Source organism: Trichosurus vulpecula, chromosome 6 (assembly GCF_011100635.1).
Source record: "Trichosurus vulpecula isolate mTriVul1 chromosome 6, mTriVul1.pri, whole genome shotgun sequence".
Classification (NCBI taxonomy): domain Eukaryota; kingdom Metazoa; phylum Chordata; class Mammalia; order Diprotodontia; family Phalangeridae; genus Trichosurus; species Trichosurus vulpecula.
The window spans coordinates 277,673,138-277,698,850 of record NC_050578.1 but is presented as its reverse complement, the minus strand read 5'-3'; the positions used below and the strand labels follow the sequence as shown (position 1 = coordinate 277,698,850).

Below are 25,713 nucleotides of genomic sequence, written 5' to 3'. Positions count from 1 at the left end.
GAGGCCAGCAAACATCCCTTCGACCCCCTCCCCGCTGGCCAGGCTACATTCCAATTCCACTCCCAATATAGGGTGACCCCACGCCCAAGTCACTCCCATTTCCTCTTCTGGAAATGGGCGCTAATGACTTTAGTAACTGAGCCCTTTGCACACGGTAAAAGTTGTGGGTCGCTGAAGGTCATTCTCTCCTGGCCAAGGTGTGCAGATGCAGGGGCCAGGGTGTAAGAGGGGATTAGGTACATTCAGCTGGTACCCATCCAGCTGCAGCCTTGGTGCTCACAGAGAAGCAGACAGGTGGAGGGGAATCTGAGAATGGTTGGGGAAGGGGCTCTGCCTTGGCACAAAGTCAAGAGCCCAAGCTGGGAAGGGAGGCCCTCCTCAGGGGGCCTATTCAAGGGCCCAAGAGCAAAGTCTTGGGAGCTCTACAGAGCTCCTTGAGGGCAGGGTCTTCCAACTTCTTTCTCTGGCACTTAACACACAGTGGGTATCTAATCAATGTTTAAGACGTCGCTTTGCCCCCCAGCTCTATGGAGATGGATGCAAAGATTACTCAGAGAGGTTGCCCCTTGTCACTGGTCACACAGGTAGGCAGTGTCAGGTGGGGCTTCAACACGTCTGCAGGCAGACATGGTCCCCTCCTGGCCCACACCCCCAAAGAACCAAGCAAAACAAGTAGGGCCGTGGCTCTTTCAATTCTTCTTTATTGCTGTTGATGACCCTCTGAGGGACACGGGTGGGCATGGGGCACAGCTCTATAGGGCACTCTCCTCCACCTCGAAGGTAAATGGGCTCAGCTTGTAGCCGGTGCCGGCATAAAACTTGTTCTGGAACTCCACCCTGTGGGCCAAGCCGGGCCGTGAGATGGGCATCAGGGAGAGAGCTCCCGCCGTCCAGGCCAGCCATCAGCAGCCCCTCCTCCCCCACTCACCAGTGCAGACGCAGGGCGTGCAGGAAGGCGGACAGCCCCTCCATCACCAGCAGGATGGCCACAGTGAGGACAGCAAAGGCAGCAAAGATGGGCACCAGCACCAAGCTGGCCACGCCCACCTCTCGGTCCATGTTCAGGCCAACACGCATCACCATGGCCCATAACACTTCCGAGAGTTCTGCAGGGGCACAGAGGCAGGGAGGCATTTGTGTGCTCAGCCCCCTGCCCCGAGCAAACGTCCTGCCCATTCTGATTCTGCAGAACAGAAACCGGGGCCCAGAGCACCCGACACACACACGCCAGCCACATACATCTCGTCACCCATCCATCCATCCCCATTCTAACTCACTCCTCAAGTCTTTTGTCCTCGGGGCTTCGGGTTTCCCACTTGTAAAATGAGGGAAGTTGGCCCAGGGGAACTCCAGGGTTCCCCCACAAAACCCCCTCTGACCAGACCGGCCACAGGAATGCACCCTGGCCAAGGACCAGGAGTCTGGACTGTACAAAAGGCACATCTCACCTCCCAGGCTCCGACTGGCCTGGAAGCCTTTCACAAACAGGCCTTATCTCCCCACCAACCAACCTGAAGAGCCTGGAAACTTCCCGAGGCTAGAGAGGGTATCTGCTTGTGCCTGGGTCTGCCCGCACAGGGAGCCAGCCAACCAACCTGGGGCAGAGCCAAGGGCCAGGACCCAGGACTCCTGGACCATGGGGGCAGCTGCTGGTTCCCCCCCACCCAACCCAGCACTGGGGGAAGGGATGCCTGAGCCCCTTCCTTAGGCAGGATGACCCAGCTCCTGCAGTGGCGGTGGTGGCAGCACTCACGGGCATGGGCCAGGCTCAGGGCCCAGAGACGAAGGTAGGAGGCAGTGTTGGAGATACAGCCCAGACAGTACTCAATGGTATGGATGGCCTGGTGCATGAAGATGTCCGAGAATTCAAACTACAAGGAGGAGGGCATGAGGCTCACAAAGCAGGAAGGAAGAGGAACAGGAAAATGGAGGGTATCCCCATTTCAACACTCCCATTTCACAGCTGGGGAAACCAAGGCTCAGAAAAAGGCACTGACTTGCCAAGGGTCACACAACTATGAAATGTCTGAGATAGGGGTCAAAGCCCTGGTTTCCTTGGTCTAAACCCAGCTCTCTGTGAACTCCAGAAATCAGAGGCTGGCTGGAGAGGGGGGCCCATGAGCTGGGGTACTGCAATCTGCCCCTTCTTACAAATGAGGATGCGGAGGTTCAGAGCAGGGTTCCCAGCTGGGGATCCCAAGAGTGAGGGGAGCAGGGCATGGGGAGGGCTGGCTGATGCCAGACTCACCTTGGGCTCCTCCTCTGCACACCCCACTTCCTCCTCATCTTCCTCAGCCCCATGTCCATTCAGCGAGGGTTCGTCCTCTGTCTTCCCCAGAAGGTGTGTCTTCTCTGAGGAGCCCTGGTCTCGGGGAGGTGGGTTAGGCTGCGTCAGGTGGGCAGGAAGGCCAGGTCCCCCATGCCTGCACCCTCTGTCTGTCTCTCCCCCACCACAGTGCCCGCTCCCAGCTCCATACCTGCATGTAGCGGCCAGGCCGTCTCCTCCGACGGTGCTGGGAGCACAGATACAGGGGTGTCCCCAACAGGAGGACGGGCACAGAGGCCAGAGCCAGGATCACCAGAAACATCTGCACAGGCTCCTGTGGACAAGAGAGTGACGTGGTTATAGAGACACAGAGACCAGAGTCAGAGCCCCCAGCCACACTGACACCCTTCCCACACCTCCAAAGTCACTGGCAAGGTCATTTCAGCCACAGCAGCCTCCCTGATGACAGGAACAACCCCCAGACTCCCCGCCTAACCTTCAGGATCTGTCTCCTGGCCCTGGGAGTGAGTTGGCTGATCTCTCCAGCCCAGAGAATACTGCATGGTTACTCAACATGGGCCTCAGCCCTCCCATCTCTCTGGCAGGAAGTAGGTTCTCCAATACTTAATCTGCTTAAGGGAGGGAACTGTACTTTGCTGCCTCATCCCCCCTGATGACACCCCAGGGACACCCCCATGGGAGCAGCCTCCCTTCTCTGGCCCTGACCCAGACCCTCAGGGAAGGACAGGGGGCTCACTACCTTCCAAGGCAATGTGTTGTTCCTAATTATTAGGCAGTTTTTTCTTATACCAACTCTGTGATCAGGGTCTATGGTGTAGCACACCACACATCTGCACTCCTATCTATGCACATGTGGACAAACTGGCCATTTGACGGATGGACCAGGTGGTTTTGCTGACTTTTTTTCTTGTTGTTAGAGATTTTTCACTGGGGAGGGGAGGGAAGAGGTGTAAGACAAAAGTGTGTGGGGGCACATTTAGCCTGGAGAAGGGAAGATTCAGGAACCTGAGAACTGCCATAACCTTCCTGAAAGGCTTGGGGAGGAGGCATCAGCCTGGGCATGATGGGGGTACAGTGTAAAGAGGCCTTCCCTCGAGGAGAAAGGGCTGCCTAGGTAGGGGGAGCCGAGGCTGGAGGCCCCCCTGTTGGAGGTGCCCCTACAGGCTGTACCAGAGGTCTTGGAAGTGGTCTCTGCTAATCCTCAATGAGCTGTGATTCTTGTTCCAATAAAAATTGGTGTTGAAAAGGAAATGTGCCTGGTCTCACAGGAATCAGAGCTGGAGAGAGCCTTAGACACTGCCTAGCCCAGCCCCAAAGGGAAAGCAACTCGTGGCAGAAGGAAAACTCGAACCCAGCCCTCTTGACTCCCACCCGAAGCTCTTCCCATCACCTTCTGCTGCCAGAGCACCGCTCAGCTCTCGCCGCCTGCCATGGAGCAGAAGCTCCCTGTGGGCAGCAGCTGTTTCAATTCTGTCTCTGTATCCCCAGCACTGGCCCAGCACCCAGCAGAGCAGGCCTTTGGAAATGCGGGGGAGGTGGGGCAGCCGGGGGACAGGGGGCTCCCTCCGAGCTCACCTGGTGGGGGTACAGGGGCATGTTGGTGGGGCTCCGGGAGAAGAGGAACATGTTGATAAAGTGAATGAGGATGCTGGGTGCCTTGGGGGCGCTAGCGGCTGGGAAGCACAGCCACTTGTAGGCAATCATGAACACCAGGTAGCCAAAGAGGCCCAGGAGGAAGAGCATCTCCGGCAAAAACTCGAGCAACAGCCGGTGACGCTGCCGGAAGTGTCTGCGGGGTAAGGGAGGTGAGAGGCAGCTGCAGGGGCCTGGCCCCCCCACCCGCTCCTGCCCTGCCCGAGCTCCCCCCCAAGCCCCTAGTCCCCAGCTTGCCCCTGCCCTGCCAGAGCCCCCAGGCTGCCCCTCCCCAGCTCCCAGCCTGCCCAAGCTCCCCCACAACCTGCCTCCCAGGCCCCAAGCTTGCCCCGGCCCTGCCAGAGCCCCCAGGCTGCCCTAGCTCCCCCGCAACGCCCCAGCCTGCCCCCCAGCCCTGCCTAAACCCCCAGGCTGCCCCTGCCTTAGCCCTCACAGGTGGTTAAAAACACCCAGGATGACCCCAAAGGTCATGTGCAGGATGCCCAGAATCACTGACATCTTCATCTTGAAAGAGTTAAGAAAGCTCAGGTGGTTGATGGCCAGACTCCAGATCTAATCAGGATGGGAAGGGACAGTCAGAGGCTCCGGGTCGTGACGGAGGGAGGGTGTGGGCTGTGTGCATGGGTGCTGGGGGGAGGGGAGCTCCTGGGTCACCCCGGCCTCTTCCTGGGCCTCCACCCTCACCTGCTTTCTATTTCCTGCAGCATCTGACACTGCCCCTGCTCCACTGCTTAGAGAACCCGTTTCCTTCATCACAAGCCATATAATACTGTGTTTATAATTATCCCCTAGGCTGTGACCTCCATGACAGCAGGGCCTGTAATTTCCCCCAGGGCCCAGCACAGGGTTTGGCATGCACTAGGGGTTTAATCAGTGCTGGTCCTCCTGGGTCTTCTCTTCTCCACCTGAACACCCTGATCACCTTCAGCAACTCCTCCGACAGCACAGACCTCTGTCATCCTGACCCCCTCCCCTCTCCAAGATGACTCCAATGACCTCAGGGCATCTCCCTCTTCAGGTCCATCCTGCACAGGCTGCCACAGTCAGCTGCTGGAGGAACAGGTCTGACCCCACCACTCACAAATGTCAGTGGCTCCTACTAACTCTCAATCTGGGCCTGGCTTCCTGTCCCAGCCTTCTCTCCCTGAAGGCTCTTGATCCTGCCAATGTGCCGGGCTTTGGGTGGTTGTTAGCTACTCCTCGGCACAGGCTGGACGTGCCTTTGTCAGGGACATTGTCGAGGTCCAGCTTGGTCAAGACCAGGCTAGCCTGGACCCCTCTCAAGCCCCTTCTGTCAACGGGACTTCAGCACTCCGCAGACCTGCCCCAGCCTTGCTCCCACACACATGCTCCCCAAACCATGGCCACTCAAGAAAATCCTATCCCCATCCTCTGAAGCCCAGCTTAACTGCCACAGTAGACATGATCATCCTAGCTGGGAGTAAGGACCTCTCAACTCCTACAGGGTTTTGTATTTTGCTTCCTTCCCCTCTCTGGCCTCAGTTTCTCCATCTTAAAAACGAGGTGATAAGGCCCCTCCCAGCTCTGACACTCTATGTTCTGTGTTCTGTGACACAACCTATCTCTGACATTCCATGTTTTAAGCCTCCCCAGCCCCACAGTGACATTCTAACTTCTAATGTCCCTCTTAGCTCTGAAATTCTCTGTTCTGAGGTCCCTCCTGCCTCCACCAGTCTGTGTTCTAAAGGCCTGTCCAGTTCTGACAGTCTAGGACTCACCGGGTCGATACCAAAGGGGTAGGGTCCCCGGAAGACACCAGCCACATTGGGATCCAAGCTAAGGATGGGGTGTTCGGCCAGAAATGCTGAGCTGTAAAACACAAGCTTGTCAGGGGGCATCTGGAGGTAAGTGAGGAGGATGGGGCTCAGTTGGGGTGGGGAGAGCTTCACCTCCAGTTGGACTGGTTCGCCATGGCCCTGACACTCCAGCCCGAGGAGAAGATGGTGGTGGCTCTACTGAAACATTCGTTGTAGATGAAGCCAGTGTAGACAGAGAAGGCCCCCATGAGCAGAAGCAGGTAACGGCCTCCGAAGAAAGTCCTCCAGATCTGGGGAAGGGTGAGGAGTGAGGGTCTAGTGTCCAGGGAGATCCCATCCATCCTCCCCCACTCCTCCCAAGCCTCCAGGATTGACAGCTGGAAGGATGGCAGCATCACAGATCTGGCCTGGGAGGGATCTCAGAGGCCCCATAATCCAGCCCCTGGTTTTACTCATAGGAGCTGAGGACCAAGCACCCAGAGCAAGCCTGCTCCACCCCCCAGAACCCCATGCCCCTCACCTCATTCTGTGAGGCCTTCATGCCAGGCCAATTCTCTCCAAGTACCATGGCCAGGGCGAAGAGAAACATGATAAGTCCATGCCCCACATCCCCAAACATGACGGCAAAGAGGAAGGGGAACGTGATGATGGTATAGGGGGCTGGGGAGGAGGAAGACCATAAGACACATCAGCCCAAGGCTGCCGCCCCTCCTGAACTACTTCAGCATTCACCCTCACAGACCCACAGAAGGGGGATTGCCTGGTTCAACTCCAGCCTCTGACAGATGGGGAGACTGAGGTGCAGACGTGGTGAGCAGAGCCAGGATGCAAAGCTCATTCCCAACCCCAAATCCAAAGCACTTCTGCTCTAATGCTCTGCTGAGTGGAGAGACCAGCACCCAGCATACTCCCAAGGGCCCCCCCCCATTTCTCAGCACACACCTGCCCTAACTCTGTACACAGCCAGTCTCAATGGGGGTAAGTGCTTGCTGGGCTGTGCCTGATGGGTGCTCCCTGGGTCCCTGCCCCGAGTCCCCCGCTGTGAAAATAAGAAGGACTCTGGGAAGCAGGACAGGACCTTAGAAGCCATCTAGCACAGCCCCCACATTTTATAGAGAGAAAAACAGGCCCAGAGAAAGCAAGAAGCTTGCTGAAGGTCACACAGCTGGCGAAGCTGGTTAGGAATGAGGAAAGGGTCATTATCCTTCAAGATAGAAACATCAGCCATTGGCCACTCTGGGAGGGGCAGGGAATCCAAGCTAGAGACAGTGCCTGGATGGTCTACACTGACAGTGCCTGGTCTACACTGCTCAGTTCTAGGTGGCCCAGCACCCATCTAGATGACATTCTTTGGAGCAGCCACAGCACTGCCCTTACTCGAACCCAAGCCAAGGTCCTAGGTCCAGCAGTGGCCCTCCAGAGATGTGGCTGTCCTCCCATTGCAGCCAGAAAGTCAGCCTGACACCCACCCCTGGTTCTGGTGCTCACAACTAGGTCCAGTCACCTAAGGAGGACGGAGTCCCATAAACGTATTCCCCATTGTGGCAAACAGTGTGCCCTGTTCTTTGTACCACACTTTTCTTCACTCCAGCCCCAAAAGGCGTCCCTTCTCTGTGAACTTGGGGAGTCAGTGTGAATGCCATTAATCTTTGCCATTCAAACTTTGTAAAGTTTCCTTTTGCGAAAGAGAGACAGATATAGAGAGAGACAGAGACCAACACAGAGAGTCAGAAAAGGAGACTGAGAGAAAGAGACACAGAGAAAGAGAGAAAATAGAGAAAGAGACAGAGAAAGAGAGATGGGGGAGGTGGGGAAAGAGAAAGACAGTGGTCTAGTGGTCTAAGAACCCAATCCATGCAGGGGCGGCAAGGCCTGGCTGAACAGCTGTTTGTGCAAAAACCATCTGGGAGTCGGTGGGTGGCGGGCTCAATGTAAGTGACCAGGGTGACCTGGCAGCTGTATGAGCTAATTAGATCCTGGGACAAAAAGTCCTGCTCAAACCCCACCTAGAGGATGGCAGTCAGTGCTGGGCACCACCAATGAGGAAGGACACTTTGCAGCTAGGGTGGGCCTGAGGAGGACAGCCAGGAAGGGCCTGGATGGACACCATAAGAACCATCTGTAGGAACCAGGACTCTGGCTGGAGAAGAGCAGCCATGATTGGTGGTGCCCTTAGCTTCCTGGAAGGCTGTGCCATGGAGGAAGGCTTAGCCTTGTTCATCATGGCCCCTGCAGACAGAGCTGGGCTGCTACTGACACGATGATAATTTGGCAGTAAGTCACGTGGGCTTCCTTTGGGGGGGGGCAGGTCATGACCTCCTGTTCATGTTCATTTTTAAGTGGGAGAAGGGCATTATGGGAGAAATGGAGATGTGTATGATAGGATGATCTGGGGAAGTGGGTTTCAGCAGCTTAGGGCAGGGATGCCCATCCTAAGGACCGCCTGTCACAGAGGCTAGAAAGGAGATTCCTCAGTGGGGGAACCGGGATCCTTTCCAGGTCCGAGGTCCTGGATTCTATCAGGTCCTACAGCTTGGCAAACCCAGTGAATGAGAGCAAACCAAGAGGAAGGATGCTTGGACCACAGATCCAGAGTCGGGAGGGTCTTCAGGGGTCAGAGTCCAACCCCCTCATTTTCCAGATAAGTAAACTGAGGCTGAGAGTGAGTAAAGGGATGGCCTGCCCAGGGTCACGCAGATAATACATGCTGAGCCCAGGTGTTCCTGAGCATGACCATCATGCCACTACTATGCTATCCTGCCTCGGGCCAAGCTGGGCCATGTGGGACATCACCACCCAGAACTGGAAGGAAAATCTGGCCTCCCCAATACTGTCCCTATGCCCGCATCAGTCAACTGGCCTGACCTCGAAAGATTCCTGCACCGTGAGTGCTCACCTGGGTTCACCTCCTGGTAGCGTCCCACACCATAGGCATCCACAATGCCCTGGAAACTGGCGGTAAAGCGGTTGGTGCGGACGAGCGTTGGGGGCGAATCTCTGGAGGGGATTCGATGTACCACAGTTCCCACACCAGCCCCACTTCGGAGCTGGCAGCAGAGGAGAGAGAACAGGGCAACAGATAATCTGATGAGCTGTGCACACTGTGCTAGGCACCATAGATTTGGGGACAATGATGACCCTGCCCTCCAGGAGCCTACATTCTTTTGGGGGATATAGCCTATACACAAGATACAAAGCATACACAAACAAAAAAAAAAACCACAAGCTGGCACCACAGTGCTGGGCCTAGTGTTAGGAAGACCTGAGCTCAAATCCAACCTCAGACACCATCTAGGTGACCCTGAGCAACTCCCTTCACCCTGTTTGCTTCAGTTTCCTCCTCGGTAAATAGGAAATGACAAATCACTTTGGTATCTTTGCCAAGAAAACCCCAAATGAGATCACAAGTAAGGACAAGACTAAAAAGGACTGAATTTTTGGCAAAAGGGAGCTTTTGATCTTTAAAAATCACACCTTGAAGGCACAGGAGCTTTTAACAGACCTGTTAATTACCCAGATGAAGAGGTTTAAGGAAATAGAGACTAATGGGCTACAGATTCTAGAAAGAACAATCTCTGACCCAGTTTTCACTGGAGACTGTGCTGAACCCTGACAAAATTAGGGTCATCAGGGAGAAGAGAAGCAGGAGTGGAGATGGGAGAGGATATGTACAGAGAGCTTTGGGCTTAGCCTGTTACTACGCACTCCCCAGGCACCATGTCCCAGAGAGCAACTTCCTTCCTGGGTGGGAAGGGGAGGTCAGCTGGCTTTTACCACCAAGGTACAACTCCAAGGAACTAGAGGGGTGGCAGGAGAACCCCTTCAGCGCCAATGGCTCACTGGAGCAGAGGGGCCATTCTGGGGGGTTGGGAGGGCCTACGGAGGATCTGCATCTGGACCACTGGGAGCTCCCAAAGGGATTATCCTTCGTTCCTTTTCAAGTGGATAAAAAGGGCAGTTCTGCACATCTGGCTTCAGAAAGATGCATTTCCACTACAACCAGTTTCCCTAAAGAGGACAAGGGAGGGGGTGAAATATTTATAAGAGATGGATTTGCTGGATTAGATCGATGGGCTCCACTCACAAGCCCCTGATCCCTCATGGTCAAACACACCTCTCACCACACAGTGAGAAGGCCTGGAAATGAAACATCGTCTATGAGGAACAGCGAGTGAGGGACTTAAGGGCCACAGTGTTGAGTGAAGTTGGTGGGAGAACGGGGCCTTGGGTGAGCTCCCTGGAGCCTGCCCTGCCCAGGCTGGGGACTCACCGAGCTCTCGTTCAGGGTCTGCTGCAAGGTTCTGAGGTCTCGAGTGGGGCACCAGACCTCAGCGATGAGACACTTGTCAGTGACACTGAGGCTGCACTGGTTGAGCATTAGGTAGACAGCCTTCATCTTGTGGATTTGTACTTGCCACAGGGGCAGTAGGCCTTGGACTCGATGGAGCACCTGTCCCAGGAACTGCTCTGTCTCCTGGAGCACCTGGAAAAGGGGGCCGAGCAAGGGACAGTCACCTGTGAGTCTGGGGCAGCTTCCCCAGACTTCTGGACTTCCCAAAGTCACCAAGCCACTACCTTCTCTGAGCTTCAACTTCCTTCTGTGTACAAGGAGGGGCCTAGACTATGTGCTCCCTATGGCCCTTCTTTCAGCCCCAAATCTCCTTCCTATTATCTCCCCCAAGAGACTATAAGCTCCTTGAGGGCAGGAACTGTTTCACTTCTGTCATTTGATCCCCTGGGCCTGGCACACAGAAGGTGCTTAGTAAAGGCTGATTGGTGGATTCACAGAAGAGGGATTGGGTGGAACCAGGAGCAATGGCAGGGGCCTTGCTGGGCTTGCCCTTCAGCCAGGACTCACCACACTCAGGTCCTGTTTCTGCTGCTGCAGGTGCTGCAAGCTGGCCAGACGCTCCTCCTCACGCTCCGGATACGGGAACACGTTGCAGTGAAAACTGAAGGGACAGTGGGGTGGGGTTGGGTGACGTGGAGTGAGGCCAGGGCAGGAGGAGAGAATAGAAGGGCCGAGTGGGGGGACTCACTCACCAGTCTGTGATCTTGCGGATTTTCCGTCCAATCTGCTCTCCCCAGTAAGAGATGAGGAAGATCACCCAGGGCACGCTCTCCCCCTGCAGGAGAGGTCACCACCAGGTGTGACCTTCAGAGCCAGCCCTTTCTCCTGCCCAGACCCACCCCTGGGGCTCAGATGGCACTGCCCCTCATTCACAGTCCTGAGGACACAAAGCAGAGGCTGGGCAGGAGCCCCAGCCCCACAGGAGGCTGAGTCTGTACTGGACCAATCCCGCTTCCCTGCAGTAGGGAGACTACATGAGGACGGGGGCTGTTTCTGTGTTTTTGCCTTTCTTTGTGTGATTGGCAGAGAGAAACACATAATAAATGCTTATGGATTTAGGTTGGTCACTGGTTAGGGTCAGGGGTCAATAAGGGTCGAAGGATCCTTGAACTTGGCCTCACTAGCGCCACACTGTGACCACTGAACCCTACAACCTCAGACAACCCTCCAAGGAGAAGGGCTTGGTCCTCACATGACTGGCCTAGGAGCGTACCCCAACCAGGGCGAATGATCCCTCCTGGTTTGGTTTGGTCTCCCCAAGGCCTGTGCCAGGGCAGCAGAAAGGGGAGGCCCCTTACCGTCAGGGGGTCCTCAAGTGGCTCTTCCATGTCCACGAAGCTGGAGATGAGGTAGCCACGGCATGCCCGCCACAACAGACGCTCAAGGGCACCGGCTCGCCAGGGCTGGATGGCCCCTGCCACAAAACTAACAGATAACCCCATGAGAGCGGGAGAGGGCCAGACTCGCCTACAAGACAGCCTCATTCTGTGTCCCTGCTCACCCCTGGGGGACAACTAGGCAAGTGGAAGCACAGATTCATGCCCCCATGAAACCTGCCGCACTTTGATGCCTTGTCCCAGAGTGGGAACCCTCATGTCAGGTGCCAGCTTCCCTGAAGCTCCTGTCTTGTTACATGGAACATCACAGAGGCAGGCAATGTGCAAAAGAAACAAGACAGGGGGCAAGAGTCCTGAATTTGAGCTTCAGTCTGGCTCTATGACCAACATGCCAAGGGCCACAGGCATTGGCTCTTCGTTTTTCAGCTTCTTTTGCTATGGAGGCGGTTTGGACTAGATGATCTCTAAGGCCCCTCTCAGCCCTGCCATTCCATGTTCTAAGGCCCCTCCCAGTCCTGACATTCCATGTTCTAAGGTCTCTCACAGCCCCGTCATTCCCTGTTCTAAGGCCCCTCCCAGCCCTGCCATTCCATGTTTTAAGGTCTCTCGCAGCCCTGTCATTCCCTGTTCCAAGGGCCCTCCCAGTCCTGACCTTCCATGTTCTAAGGCCCCTCCCAGCCCTGACATTCCATGTTCTAAGGTCTCTCCCAGTCCTGACATTCCCTGTTCTAAGGGCCCTCCCAGCCCTAACATTCCCTGTTCTAAGGGCCCTCCCAGCCCTGCCATTCCCTGTTCTAAGGTTTCTCCCAGCCCTGACATCCCATGTTCTAAGGCCCCTCCCAGCCCTGACATCCCATGTTCTAAGGCCCCTCCCGGCCCTGACATTCCATGTTCTAAGGGCCCTCCCGGCCCTGACATTCCATGTTCTAAGGCCCCTCCCGGCCCTGACATTCCATGTTCCAAGGGCCCTCCCAGTCCTGACCTTCCATGTTCTAAGGCCCCTCCCAGCCCTGACCTTCCATGTTCTAAGGCCCCTCCCAGCCCTGACATTCCATGTTCTAAGGTCTCTCCCAGTCCTGACATTCCCTGTTCTAAGGGCCCTCCCAGCCCTGACATTCCCTGTTCTAAGGGCCCTCCCAGCCCTGCCATTCCCTGTTCTAAGGTTTCTCCCAGCCCTGCCATTCCCTGTTCTAAGGGCCCTCCCAGCCCTGCCATTCCCTGTTCTAAGGTTTCTCCCAGCCCTGACATCCCATGTTCTAAGGCCCCTCCCAGCCCTGACATCCCATGTTCTAAGGCCCCTCCCGGCCCTGACATTCCATGTTCTAAGGCCCCTCCCGGCCCTGACATTCCATGTTCTAAGGGCCCTTCCAGCTCCCATATTCCAGGTTCCCTTCAGGTCCACACCTGCCCTCTCAAGTACCTAATCCTGAGATCTGCTCGTGGCCCAGCCGGGGGGTCAAGTAAAGGAGTCTCTTCCAAGGGCCAGTTGGGGGCAGCATCTGGAAGCTGTGGAGCCCCAAGGACACTAGATTCAGGGTTCCACACCCAGATATGGGAGTTCCTGGGAGCCCCACTCCAATGGGCTGAGTCCACCCCGCACCCTTGCTTCCCACCACGAAGCCCCGGGAGGCAGGGGGTGCTCTAACATGCTGGCCGTGGGTGTAGGGCCCCTGCCGTAGGACTGCCATGTGCTGCTGGAGCAGGTGCATCCGAGTGCGCATGGCCTGGTGGTTACCCCGGACTTCCCGAAGCTCCTGTGCCACCTGCTGGGTCCCCTCCTGGATGCGCAGCAGGTCCTTAGGGGGCGGTGCCTCCGGGTTTCCCTGGGGCTCTGGGAGGGTCAGGCCAGCTCTTCTCACCTCCTCCTGCAGGAAGGCTGGGGACAGAATGGCTCTGGCCAGCTCGTCCTAGTCCTGAGCCTCACTGCCCTTCAGGCTGAGAAGCCCAGGTCACTCCCTGAGCCCCTTGACTGAGCTTCCGGATGCTCTGAGGCCAACAATTCTACACCACAAGCACCCACTATGTGAAAACTCCTGGATGCTCTGAAGCCAACAATTCTACTCCACAAGCACTTACTATGTGCCAGCTCCTGGATGCTCTGAGGACAATTGTACTCCACAAGCACCCACTCTGTGCCAGGTCCCAGACTGGGCTCTGGAGATACAGTGCCTGGAGAAAACCCTTACCGAGGTTTGATTCCTCAGGGCACAGGAGCCTCTTGGGCCTAAGCCCTAGCCCTGTGCTGCCCCAGCACCCAGCAGCATGGCCTTCCCGCCATCCCTCCCCCCAGCTGCCCATGCTCTGGCTCCTCTGTTTCCCACCCAACAAGCCTTGCTCACATTAGTCAGCTGAGCTGGTTAATCACCAATGAGCAGCACGACCCCTTTTTAAGGCATGAGTGGGTCACGTCACTACACTGGTTCTGGACAGCGCACTCTGGAGGCCAGACGTCATAGGAGCCTTTCCAGATGATGTGGATAACGTGCGATGAGAGCCCCAACAGACCGATGCCACAGACACGTGCACAGGCGGCCCAAATGCCTGCCTTCTTTTCTCCAACAATCCCGCCCAGTCCTGACCGCCCCATCAGAAAGGGAACCATAATGGCCCCAGGAGGCCTTTGGGGCTTCTCCGGCTCGAGCCTCAGATCCCAGATGAAGCCCAGTCTGTGCTGCCTTCCTCCTTTCTTCCCCCTTTGCCTCTCCACCTCCCCAGCTCAGCCCCGGCCTCAGCTCCCATTCTCACACTTACAGAAGGTCTTCTCTAGGTCCTCACAGCGCCGAACCTCCCCCACGTAGCGTCGCTGAAAGGTGCTCACTGAGGCGTTTAGCTGTAGCCAGAAAGGCAGGGTCAGCGATTAAGGGGCAGGAGAGAGCTGTGCGGGCCCCGGTGACTGCCGGCCAGCCCCGGAGCCCTTCAGAGCTCATCAGGGGTCTAGGGGTGCTTCACAGACTGAAGATGCGAAGCTCGAGGCCACCCAGTCTACGCTCCTTATCTCACAAATGAGGAAACTAAGACCTGGAGTCACATAGCCCTTAAGCATTGGGGCCAGAATTTGAACCCAGGTCCTCTGACTTCCACAGCACCGTAACGACCCTCCTGAAGCTTGGGGTCAGAGCCGCTGGGCCGGCCCTTTCATCCCAACCCCCAATGAGCTCAACCAAAATTCAGCAGTGAAGGAGCAAAGGGGCAGGACTTCCTAGAAGCCAGGGCTCTGACTGAAAGTGGCTGTATGACCTAGCATAAGTCATTTCCCTGCTTCACACCGTAGTCTTTCCCCACAAATGGGTATCACATAATTTATAGAAATGTGGGTGCGTGTGTGGGAATATATGCCAGCTATTACTAGAGATGCGCTTTAAAAAAAAAAGGGGAGGCATGCCCCCCGCCTCCCAGAGAGAGGGCTCCATCTCAGCACGAAGAAGGCACATTTCTGGACATGGCCGATGCGGGAATTTGTTGGACTTGACTATGTTCATTTGTTACAAAAAAGGGGAAAAAGTAAAACAAAATGCCCGTCGCATCCTGAAACAAAGCATCTCGAAGGTGGGAGGGACCTTGGAGGGATCCGGCCCAAGCATTTGCGGGGAAGGAGCTGTGGCTCAGAGATGGGCAGGGACTTGACCAAGGCCACACAGCTGATGAGTGGTGGGGATGAAACCCTGGCAAAGTAATTTCTCTCCTAGCCCAGATGGAGCACATTTGGCCCCAGATCTTTCTAGCCAGAGGTGCCAAGCTGCCTGAAGAGGGAAGTATGCCCATCATTGACTCTCCTGGCACTCCAGTAACTTTGTGAGACCCTCTCCCTCCTGGGGCCTGACGAACCCCTCTGGGGCCTGGTACCAGCCCCTCCTGCCTCCCCTCCCCCTCCAGGATGCACCTACTCCCTGCAGCCCTACTCACATCTCTAAACTCCACCAGGCCACGCTCTCCCAGGTCGCTCACACAGGTGTAGGCAGCGGCTGTGGGCAAGAACAGCTGGGCCAAGGCCACCTCCTCGCTCCTGAACATGGAGCCCATGGTTCTGTGGGCACAGAGAAGTCAGGAGTTAGTGGCACCTTGCCACCCAAGAGAGGCACTCAAAGCTGCTGCTTCCCGGCCTCCCATGGGAGCTTGAAGGATAAAAGGTGCTTATCTCCACATTGGCTCCTTGGTGCAGGCTCAAGCCAAGTCTCCAGCCTCCACAGAGCCTCCCCTGAGTGCCCGACCCACAGTGAGTCCTTGGGATCCCAGCTCTAGAGCTGGAGGGGCTGCAAAGGCCATCTGGGCTAAAATCATCATGTTACAGAAACTGAGGCCCCAAAGCAACTCCCAAGGTCATACAAGTTGCGAAGGTCAGAGGGGGGATCTGAATCCAGGTCCTCCAACTCCAGAGACAATAAGTACTCTTTCTTCAGCACCAGCCAGAGCTACAGGGACTCTAGGGCCCGTTCCCCAGGCCTCCATCCTATATTCCTTCATGATATTCTCAGAATCTCTGTCAAGGAGGACCTCAACAGGAACGCCCCCCTCCCCCAGCCCCGTCAGGGGGTGTCCTCTGGGGCCATCCCCCAGACAGCCCTTCTCAGGGCATTCATCTACACAAATGAAGAGGTTGGGGGAGGTGGCCTGTGGGCTCCATTTGGGCTCTGATCTAGGCCCATGGGGCCTTTTTTCCAAGCTGAACACACAGAGCTGTAGAAGCCTGTCCCTCTACTCAGCAGTCTCCAGGGCCCTCATTAGGGTAATCATGCTTCCTCCTTGGGAGAGACACTTCCCAGCTTATCAGAGTCCCCTCTGTACTGTGTAGCTCAGAACTGCCCAGACGGGGCCTGACCAGGGCAAGGCCAGTGGGGAGAGGGCCAGCTGGCTGCTTGAGACTGTATGGCCTCTAGAGCAAACCAGACTCAGGGCCCTCACCCAAATGACCCCATGGCCCCATTTGGCAGAGAGGAAGGAGGTGTTGGTTAAGGGCCGGGGCCTCCACTTCTCTGTCAGCTGATGCAACATCTGGAAACAGAAACCATCGTTTCTTTGCTCACTGCTCTACTGGCTGGGCCTTTCTCCCAAGCAGGAGAAGTCAGAAGGTGGTGGACACCAAGCGGTCTGTGGGGGAGCTGATGACCCAAGCCATGCGCCCAGGTCAGGGCCGGGGGGAGGGGATATGGCCCAGGCTTCAGACAATTCAATAAGCTTCTATTAAGACCCTACTATGAGCTGGGCCCTGTGCTGGGCACTAGGGACTCATGGGCAAGACCCAAAGAATCCCCACTCTCAAGGAGCTCGCACTTCACTGATAGGAACCAACAGGCCCAGGGAGAAGTAGATAATTAACAGGAGTACTAATAAGTAGCGTGTCTGTGCCCAGCACTTGCTGCACGCTAACTCCTTACAGATATTAGCTCACTTTATGCACACACATGTATATGAAACACAATCTCTCTAGAAAGACATACAATCCACATGAAAAGGAGCACTGGGGAAGGGGGTCCCACTGTGGGGGTGGGGAGCTGGGGCTCTAAGAGAGACTGTCTCTGTGTGTTGGTTTCGGGATCAGAGGACCTGGGTGCAAATTCAGATCTGCCACTTACTAGCTGTGTGATCTTGGGCAATCTCTCTGGTCCAGTCAATGCCCAATGAGGAAGTTGGACCACACGGCCTTTTGGCTTTCCAGTGAAGATCCTATAAGAGGCAGAGGGAGGAGGAAGCGCATTTCTGTCATGGGGCCCAGAATGGAATTGGAGAAACTTTCAATCTGACCTAAGGAAGAAGGCGTGAGGTGACTGGCCCTCCTGGAGGCCCAGTTGAGGGCCTCCTCAGCAGCATGGGACACACGTGCCCACACAGGGAGGGCCAGGCAAGTCACACACTCCTACATGGCTGCCCCCACTCCCGCCTCCCACCACACATAGTCCGGCCATGCCTCCGAGTTCTCTGGGGGACAGAGCAGGCCCAGCAGGAGAGGGGATGGGAGAGGACAGAGGACAATGATCGCCTCCCCTCTCCTGCCTTCAGATGCTCCCCCTTGGCCCAGAGGAGCACCTAGCCAGTGAAGGCGCATCTCCTGCCTGACCTCCATCAGCCCTCAGTGTGCCTCAGCTAGAGGGGAGGCAAGGAAGAGCCAAGGTTTGTTCTGCAGAGGACCACAAACTGCAAGTCAGAGGCTGGGGCTGGGGGGTGGGCAGCCCTTACACCAGCTCCCTGGCTCCTACTCATGACCTTGGCCTCCCTCAGTGTCTGCCTTCAGACTCCTTCCCTAGTCTACAGCAAGGCTCAGGCAGATAGGGGTAACTTGAGGGATCCTGAAGAAAGACTGCCCTGAACTGGACACTGCCCCCTGTATGGGCACTGCCCTGTAGCCCCCTCCTGGGCAGCTACAGACCCCCCCTGTACTGGGCACTGCCCTGCAGCCCCCTCCTGGGCAGCTACAGATCCCCCTACACTGGGCAGTGCCCTGCAGATGCCCCCTGTATGGGCGCTGCCCTGCAGCCCCCTCCACCCCCTCTAAATCACCCTCCATTGTGCCTAGCTGACTCTCTTTCCTTCTTCCCCCACATCCATCCCGTCTCCCTGCTCCAGCTCTGGCCCTGAGCCCCTTCTCTCCTGGACTCTGCTGTTGAGCAGACTCCTCACTGGTCTCCCTGCCTCCTCTCCAATCCACCTTCCACACGGCTGCCAAGAAGAGATCTCTACAGCACTCTTCTGACCAAGTCACCCTTCCCCAAGTTCAAAAAATCTTCCTGGGCTCCCCACTGCCTCCAGGATAAGATACAAAATCCTTAGCTGGCACCGACAGCCCACCGTCATCCAGCTCCCACCCACATGCCTTCCCCGAGCTCTTATCTGACAGGACATTTCTTCTCCCACAAGCCTTTGCCCAAGCTGTGGCCCCTGCCTAGAAGATGCTTCCGCCTGGCCTTGGCTCCCAGAATCTCCAAGCGTTCTCCCAAGCACAGCTCAGGTGTCCCAGCCCACAGGGAGCCCAGTCTGCCTGCTTCCCCCAGCCCATACTCTGTGACTTGGTATCTATCTGGTGTGTACTTTGTGTCTATTTGGTGTTCCCCATAATAAATCTGGAAAGTCTTTGAGGCTTGTCTCTAATCCCAGCATCTAGAACCATGCCTGCCAAGAGGAGGAGCTGCCTTGTGGACTTGAACTGATGTGCTAAGGACTGAGATCGATTCCCTTGCCTGACGTTCCGGGTTCTAAGGTCTCCGCCAGCTCTGACATTCTCTGTTCTAAGGCCTGTCACAGTTCTGATGCTCTATGTTCTAAAGCAACTGAGTGCCTCACCCACCGCACCACCCCCCCCATGGGCCTCGAAGTGGGGAATGAGGGTGGAGAAATTTTTCAAGGGGAGGGCTGGGGCTGGGGCCTGAGAGGCTATTTAGAAGGTGTAGCACAGGAGGGAAGCTCCCCTTCCTGCCTCACCAACGCCACCTGTCCCAGACTTTGGTCTCCTTTGAAGAGCAAACAGCAAACACCCCGGGAGCTTTGTTTTCTCAGCCCTTCTCCATGCTGGAACCTGCCCAGGGCAATAGGGAGTGTGTCTCCAGAAGAAACACTGCTGTATGGGCTCAGGCTAAGGGCTGAGCTGGGGAGGCCACCGTGCTCTGACAGAGGTTCCCCCCCACCCTCCCCAAAGCACAGTGAGCTTGCTGGGCCTTCCGAGGGGACAGCCATCTAACCTGATGGATTCATGTGGGCTCAGGTAACCTCAAGCCTCCCCCTCCTCCCCAGCAACCAGACCAAGGTGAATGGGACATCTTGGAGCTACTGTCTAACTCATTGGCATGACTCAGAAGAGGAGAACAGGTGCCACAGAAGGCGAGTGGAGAGATCTGGGGGCTCCCCTAAAGGCTGCACTGATCCCACTGGGCCCTGAGACTCTGCATTCATTCCCAGACATTCCCTGGCCCCCTCTATGTACTGGCTCCAAAGATGAACAAAGTTGATATCCTGCTCTCAGGGAGTTTACACTTTAGCCTATAGCAGGCTGCTGCTGGCAGAAGCCCGGCTCTTCAAAGCCACTGCAGTGCTGGGAAAACAGAGGTAGGGGCTCTCCATGTGACTTGGGTCAGTCACTTCCCCGGGGGGAGGGGTCACCTAGCATCCCATCTCTGGACAGGGAAATGGATGGCCACCCAAAGAGGGCTGGGAAAAACAGCATCACCCTGGCCACAAGAGGGAGGAAAAGGCCTAGAAATGGAAAACCCCCCAGAAGGGAGGACCAATGAGTCAAGACCACAATGACAAGTTCCTACAGGGCCTGGGAAAGAGGGAGCGGAGGAATGAAGAAGTCAGTCGGTCTCCCCAAAGCATCATCGCTCTTCTGGAGTGGCTCAGCGGCTCCCCTGTTCCCCGAGGGGCTCAAAGCCAAACTCCTGGGAGGGCCCAGAGGGGAAGCCACAACCCAGTCCTACCCCACCCAAGGCCCGCCCTTACGCCTCTGGCGTTATTCACTGGGGCTCCCAGTCCCCCCTTTCACTTTCGGTTCTTCAAAGACTTCTTGCATCCGATGAGCTGTGCTTGGAACTAGGCTTTGGAGGACACAGAGAGGCCTCAAACCTTACAGTCTCGAGAAGGTTCTCAGTCTGAACAGTTCAAGCTTTGATAGCCTAGGCTGTCCGGAAGGCAGCCCTGACCTTCTGTGTTCTATGTTCTAAGGTTCCCTGCCCTGCCATTTCTGATATTCTAATGCTAAGAGCCCTCATTAGCTCTGATTTCCTATTAGCGCCCCCTCCAGCTGTCGGCCCCCACTCCAAAATGGCCCGCAGCCAGGCAGCTCTCACTGTCCCCAGAATTCCCCAGGGCCCTGTCCCATCTTCAAGCTCGGTTCTGGAGGCCCCCTGCCTTCTGGCCTGCACCCTCCAGCCATGGGGAATTGGCCCTTGCTTCCTTGCACCCCCATTCCCTCTTTCTGTGTCTCCTCAGCTCTCTGAGGACCAACAGAAAGAGGTCTGCAGTCCTAAGCCTAACTCAGCATCAGTGGACTAGCCGGAGAGCTCCCCAGGGCAAGCCCTCTAGTCAGGTTGGAAATACATTTTTTCTGCTAGTTTTTGCTCGCACATCACCTACACTTTCCCACGTGTCCCTCCCCTATCTTTGCCTCTACAACAAAGAATAAAAGGAAAAACCAGCTAGGCTGGCCGCACTCCCCTCACATCCCCATAGGCTGCCCCATGTGGGACGCACTGTCCCCCCGGGGCTGGGGAGCACCCCCCGTCCAAGCTCAAGCCTGGGCATTAAACCTGCTGCCGTTGTGACTTATTTGCCTTATCTTCCTTTGCACAGTGCAGAGCGTTCCTGACGATGTCACCCATGTCCCACTGTAGGGGTTAGAAGCTCAGGAGGGGACTAGCCCAAGCAGACCAGAGTGGAGGATGGGGAGAGGCCCCAGGCCCCCTGCCACCCAGCCCAGTACTGCCCTTTCTGTTCTGTCCCAGGGGGAGAGGGCTGGAAAGTGACAGAATAAGGACACTCGCCTTGGCTGGAAAGGCTGGCTGGGAAAGTCTGGAGGCAGTGGCTGACCTCCAGCAGCAGCAGGTCAGCCTGTGACTCACCCCCCTTGTGTCTGCCTGAGTCCTAGGAGGGGAGGCGAGAATGACTCCGAGAGATGGCCCTAGGATCTTCCTCTGGGCTCAGGTGACCCTAGTGGGCAGTTCCGGGGTGGGGGAGGCGCTGGGAAGGGGCCAAAGAAGGTGGCGAGGAGGAAGAACTTGGAACTTAATGGTGGGGGGGGGCGGGCAATGTGGTGCAGGACTGGGAGCCAGGAGCCCTGGGTTCTAGGCCTGAGACAACAATGAGAGCTCTAAATTGGGAAAGTTCCATTTCCCCTCTGCGCCCGGAGGGGCACAAACTTCTGCAAAATGAGGCTGGTTGGACAGGACCGCCTCGAAGGTCCTCGGAGCTGCCCAGATTTGTTATCGCCTGGCCAGGAGCAGCTGGGCGGTCTCCCAGGGCACCGCGGAGGCCATCTGGTCCTCTAACATCCCTGGCAGGAGCCCCGGGCCCGGGCTGCTCGCCCCCGCCCCCAGCCCCTTTAACTCCAGCTCCCTGTCCCCTGGAGCTCCGGAGCCTGTGGCTATTCTCCCTATTTCCGAACGAGGAAACTGAGGCTTATAGAGAGGGATAGACTGCCAGGGCACGCATCGAGGCGCTGAGCCTGGAACTGGACCCAGGGTCTCGGGGCGGGGCTGGGGAGGGCGCGCGAAGCGGGCTGGGGGCGCCAGCCTGAGGATGGCGTTGCGGGCGGGGTGGGTGGGATGTGTATCCTATTCTCGCCCCGGCCCCACTCACCCAAAACTCTGAGCCCAGGCTCCAGCCCCAGCTCTGGCTCCTCCGCTCCTCTGGCAGATCTGCGGGCGCGACAGGGAGGATCCAACTTCTGGCTGGCTAGTCAGCCGGCCCGAGGGCGGGGCGGGTCCCTGGGAGGGGAGGGGAACCTGGAGAGACCGCCCCACCAACTCGCTTCCTTCTGGGGAAGCTCAGCCCCTCCTCCGGCCCCTCCCCAGCGCCCAGCGCCTTCATTCAGGCCCATGGGCCCTGAGTGCCGCAGCCACAGCCTCCAGAACTGGTTCCCTGGTCCTCCCGGGGCCATGACTGCGGTCCGAGCTGGGAGTCCAAAAGAGGAAAATGCGACTGGGCAACGAGGGGTGGGGAAAGGCGGCTGGCAGTGTCAGGTAGAGCTGAGGGATCCTGAAGGACACCCAGAAGACAGGGAATTAACCCCACTCTCAGCCCCATTGAGACAACCAAGAAGCACCTACTGTGAGCCAGGCACTGGGGATACAGGGCTGAGCATCGACAGGGAGGTACCCTGGTAACGGAGGAGCCAACAGAGACATATATATGAGTGGGATACCATGAAGACCGCTCAGGGGACCTAGACATATGGTATCTGTATCTGGCCCTGCTTTGGCACTAAGTCCAGCTTTACTGTGAGAACAAGATTACCTACAAAATGTTCCGGAAAACCGAAGATATATGGTCCCGCTTGCAAAATTCCCAAGGCCAGGGGCTGGAAGAGGGGGTGGGTAGAATTGTGCAGAGTTTGCAGAATACCGAGCTTGCAAAAATAACCACACTTGTTTGTCTCGGACTTTTTCATTGTTACTGGGGTAGATTTCCGCCTTTAGATCATTCTGCCAAATGACTCATGACTCTGAGCCAAGAGGAAGGGGGTCGGGAGGGGGAGTTCCTCTTAGCAAGGTCTTACACTGAGTGTGCTCTCTGTGTGAGTCGCCATTCTCCCAGACCCTAATAAAACTCTTTTCTACTTTCTACTTTGAGAAGCCTCTGAATTTAATTTGGGTCAGGGTCGCTGTCCCACACAGCTTTTGGGGACTCGTCCAGGATCTCCCTTACTTGGGGAAGGATCTCCCAATCAATCCGAGGTCAGGCGCCAGCTGGCCCTTCGCTGGCAGTCCCCGGAGCGCTTGGCGGCTTTCCTTTCACTCTTAAGGAACAGACGCGAAGAGAGGTACTCCGAGAGAGCAGAAACAAAAATAAGCCGAGCTCCAGATGTGCTAGGAAGACTGTCAATAGAGAAACTTGAATCCCGGTCACGTAAGTAGTCTGCACAACCCAGGTAAGCGACACCCGTGAGTCCTGTAGAGGGTGACCATTAGAGAGGGGAGAAGGGAAGGTCTAAGCAGTTCCGTAAGGCTCCCTTTTCTTTAAAAGGAATTGGGTAAGACCGAGTGAGTTCTGGTAAAAGAACAAGACCTCGTGAACTATGGGGAAAGAACACTCCGAAGGAGCTAGCACGAAAGATCTTCCTAATATCCCAAAGGAGACTCCTCTCGGGACTAGACTTAAAGATTGGGATAAGCGGCCAAAGTACAAGGGAAAGGATAAAAAGAAAATGGTCGAGTATTGTTGCATAGTTTGGGGGGGCGCCCCGCTTGGAGGAAACGTTTTCTGGCCTAAATACGGATCCTCCGAGGACTGGGTGTGCCAGCAACTAAATTTATATGTTAATTCCACAGTTGGGTTCAATTCAGAACAAAGTGAATATGCAGCCTTGTGGTTACCGGTGGAGGGACCAGTTGTGTTAGTGAAAAAGGAGGAGGAAAAGTCCCAAAGGAAATTAGAACTGAAGCCCCATCCCTGGGACCCCCTCCTCTCGCTACCACTCCCATATGCACTTCCACCACCAACCCCTCCTCTGGTTGTAGGGGGATCAGAATCCACCTCCGCACCACTACCCCTTCCTCTTGAGGCGGGAGCAGACCGGGACTTAGTTGATTTCAATCCATCCCCTTCCCACGGTCCTCTTAGAAAAGAACTTAAGCAGCTGATTAAAGATCAGGAGAGTTTTGCCTTCCCCTCTAGGACTGAAGTCGAACCCTTTCTCTTAAGGGAGGTTCCATTAGCCCAGGGAGGGTTGGGCTTGGTGATTGCACCCTTGAGCTCCTCAGACGTGAAAGGATTTAAGAAGGAAATGAAGTCTCTATTAGAGGACCCCGTGGGACTGTCAGAACAGGTTGATCAATTTCTCGGTCCCAACACTTACACCTGGCCAGAGCTAATGTCAATTATAGGGATCCTCTTCACGGGAGAGGAGCAAGGACAGATAAGGAAAGCTGCTGTGAAAGCCTGGGATGATGCTCACCCTATAGCACAAGGAGGACCTCGGGGAGATCAGAAATTCCCCCTTCAAGACCCAGGGTGGGATCATAACAACGCTGCCCATAGGGAGAATATGAGAGATCTGAGAACATTGATCGTCCAAGGGATTAGGAAGGCAGTTCCCCGGAGTCAGAATATTGACAAGGTGGTAGGAGTTAAGCAAGAGAAAGATGAAACCCCCTCTGCCTTTCTGACCAGACTTAAGGAATGTATGAGGAAGTTCTCTAGACTGGGGGAAAATGACCCCACTGCCCAGAACTTATTGAGCGTATATTTTGTTACTAACTCCTGGCCAGATATTAATAAAAAGTTGCAGAAGCAGGACAGGTGGCAGACAAAACCCCTGGATGAGTTACTGGAGATGGCTCAGAAGGTATATGTAGCCAGGGAGTCAAAAGAAAAGAAGGAGAGGGACAAAAATACTAAAATTATGCTGCAGTCCCTGAAGCAACAGGAGGAACAAACTAAAGCAATACTTCAGATAGTACAGATGCTAGCTAGATCAGCGATGAAACCTCAGGTTAGAGTGCCCAGGGGAGGACAATTTGGAGAGCCATTTGGGTTTGGCCGAGGGAGAGGAAGAAGATTTAAGCCCTCAGGAGAGGGGTTTAAGGATAAGCCAGAACGAACACCCTTAACTTGCTTTGAATGTGGGAAAGAGGGCCACATGAGGAGGGAATGTCCCTCACGGAGACTTGAACAGAAAATCTTCTCCCTTGTGGAGCTGGAAGACTAGGGGTGTCAGGGGTTCATTGAAGAAACCCACCCAGAGCCCTCGATAAACTTAAGGGTGCGGGCCAGCTAGATGGCACAGTGAGTAGAATAAATAAATGAATGAATGAATGAATGAATGAATAAATAAATTTAAGGGTGAGACCTGATAATCATTTAATATCAATTTAGTAACTTCAGTAAGGGCCAGAGCCTGAACTGATTAACCAGAAGAAGAGATCTCAGGAAAAATTAGCGTAAGTATTGCCAGCGCTAGTGTCAGTTAACTAAAGATAGCCCAAATTATGTTGGCCACAATAGGGCTCTTTTGGACAGTCAAAGTTACTTTATCTTAAAACCAAATTAAGTTTAAAGGCCAACAAGGAATCTAGCCAGGGTGGGAATGCTTTTCACCTTGGGTTTGCTGAGATGGCTGAGCAAGAACTAAAGGCAGAAGCCTCTTCCCTTAAGGCTTGCAAAGCTGTTTCAGCATCACCCTCAGTATTGGCTAATTCCCTCCACTCTCTCTCCTCTATTCCAGCAACTCCAGGTGTAGCTGTTCCTCTACTCTTTCTGCCCTATTCCTCATCTCCTTCCTCCTCCTCTTTCCCTTAAAGGCTCTGATTTTGGGGAGGATAACTGCACCCTGTCGTTACTTCCTCCCTCCTGCCTTCCCTTCCCTGCCCTAGCCCTAAGGAGGGTAACTTTGTACCGCTGCCTCCTGCCTCCCCCCTTTCCCCCTTCCTTTAAGGGGCTGTGTTCTTGAGGAAGACAGCTACACTGTGGATGTAGGTTATGGAAAGTCAGAAACATCAGGAACACCTAGGCTTTCCCCCAAAGACCATAGAGAGGTGCTCTGAGCAAAGGTTGCAGGATCCATCCCGGTCAGATCTTAGGTCCTTGCAAATTCCCCAAACACCCTTTCTCTCAGAATAATAATAGCTGATTCTTTATTGGGGGGGGCAGGGCAATTGGGGTTAAGTG

At 55.6% G+C, this 25,713-nt stretch overlaps 1 protein-coding gene across 2 annotated transcripts; it reads right to left on the bottom strand.

Moving 5' to 3' along the window:
• Nucleotides 1-685: 685 nt before the first annotated feature.
• Nucleotides 686-21,768, bottom strand: TCIRG1 (T cell immune regulator 1, ATPase H+ transporting V0 subunit a3). 2 transcript variants are annotated; one of them, XM_036763919.1, is made up of 21 exons: nucleotides 21,685-21,768; nucleotides 16,977-17,067; nucleotides 15,310-15,430; nucleotides 14,158-14,236; nucleotides 13,053-13,282; nucleotides 12,827-12,912; nucleotides 11,368-11,494; nucleotides 10,762-10,844; nucleotides 10,577-10,670; nucleotides 9,989-10,201; nucleotides 8,615-8,765; nucleotides 6,239-6,378; nucleotides 5,851-6,008; nucleotides 5,680-5,770; nucleotides 4,374-4,492; nucleotides 3,863-4,076; nucleotides 2,478-2,600; nucleotides 2,249-2,362; nucleotides 1,754-1,871; nucleotides 929-1,106; nucleotides 686-837 (listed from the first exon to the last, which is right to left on the bottom strand). In XM_036763919.1, exons 3-21 carry the CDS (start codon nucleotides 15,424-15,426, stop codon nucleotides 753-755), a joined length of 2,520 nt encoding a protein of 839 aa, XP_036619814.1. In that variant the 5' UTR covers nucleotides 15,427-15,430; nucleotides 16,977-17,067; nucleotides 21,685-21,768; the 3' UTR covers nucleotides 686-752. The 2 variants fall into 2 exon arrangements, with proteins under 2 accessions (XP_036619814.1, XP_036619815.1); XM_036763920.1 differs by lacking the exon at nucleotides 16,977-17,067 and having other exon boundaries at nucleotides 21,685-21,734.
• Nucleotides 21,769-25,713: the final 3,945 nt, after the last annotated feature.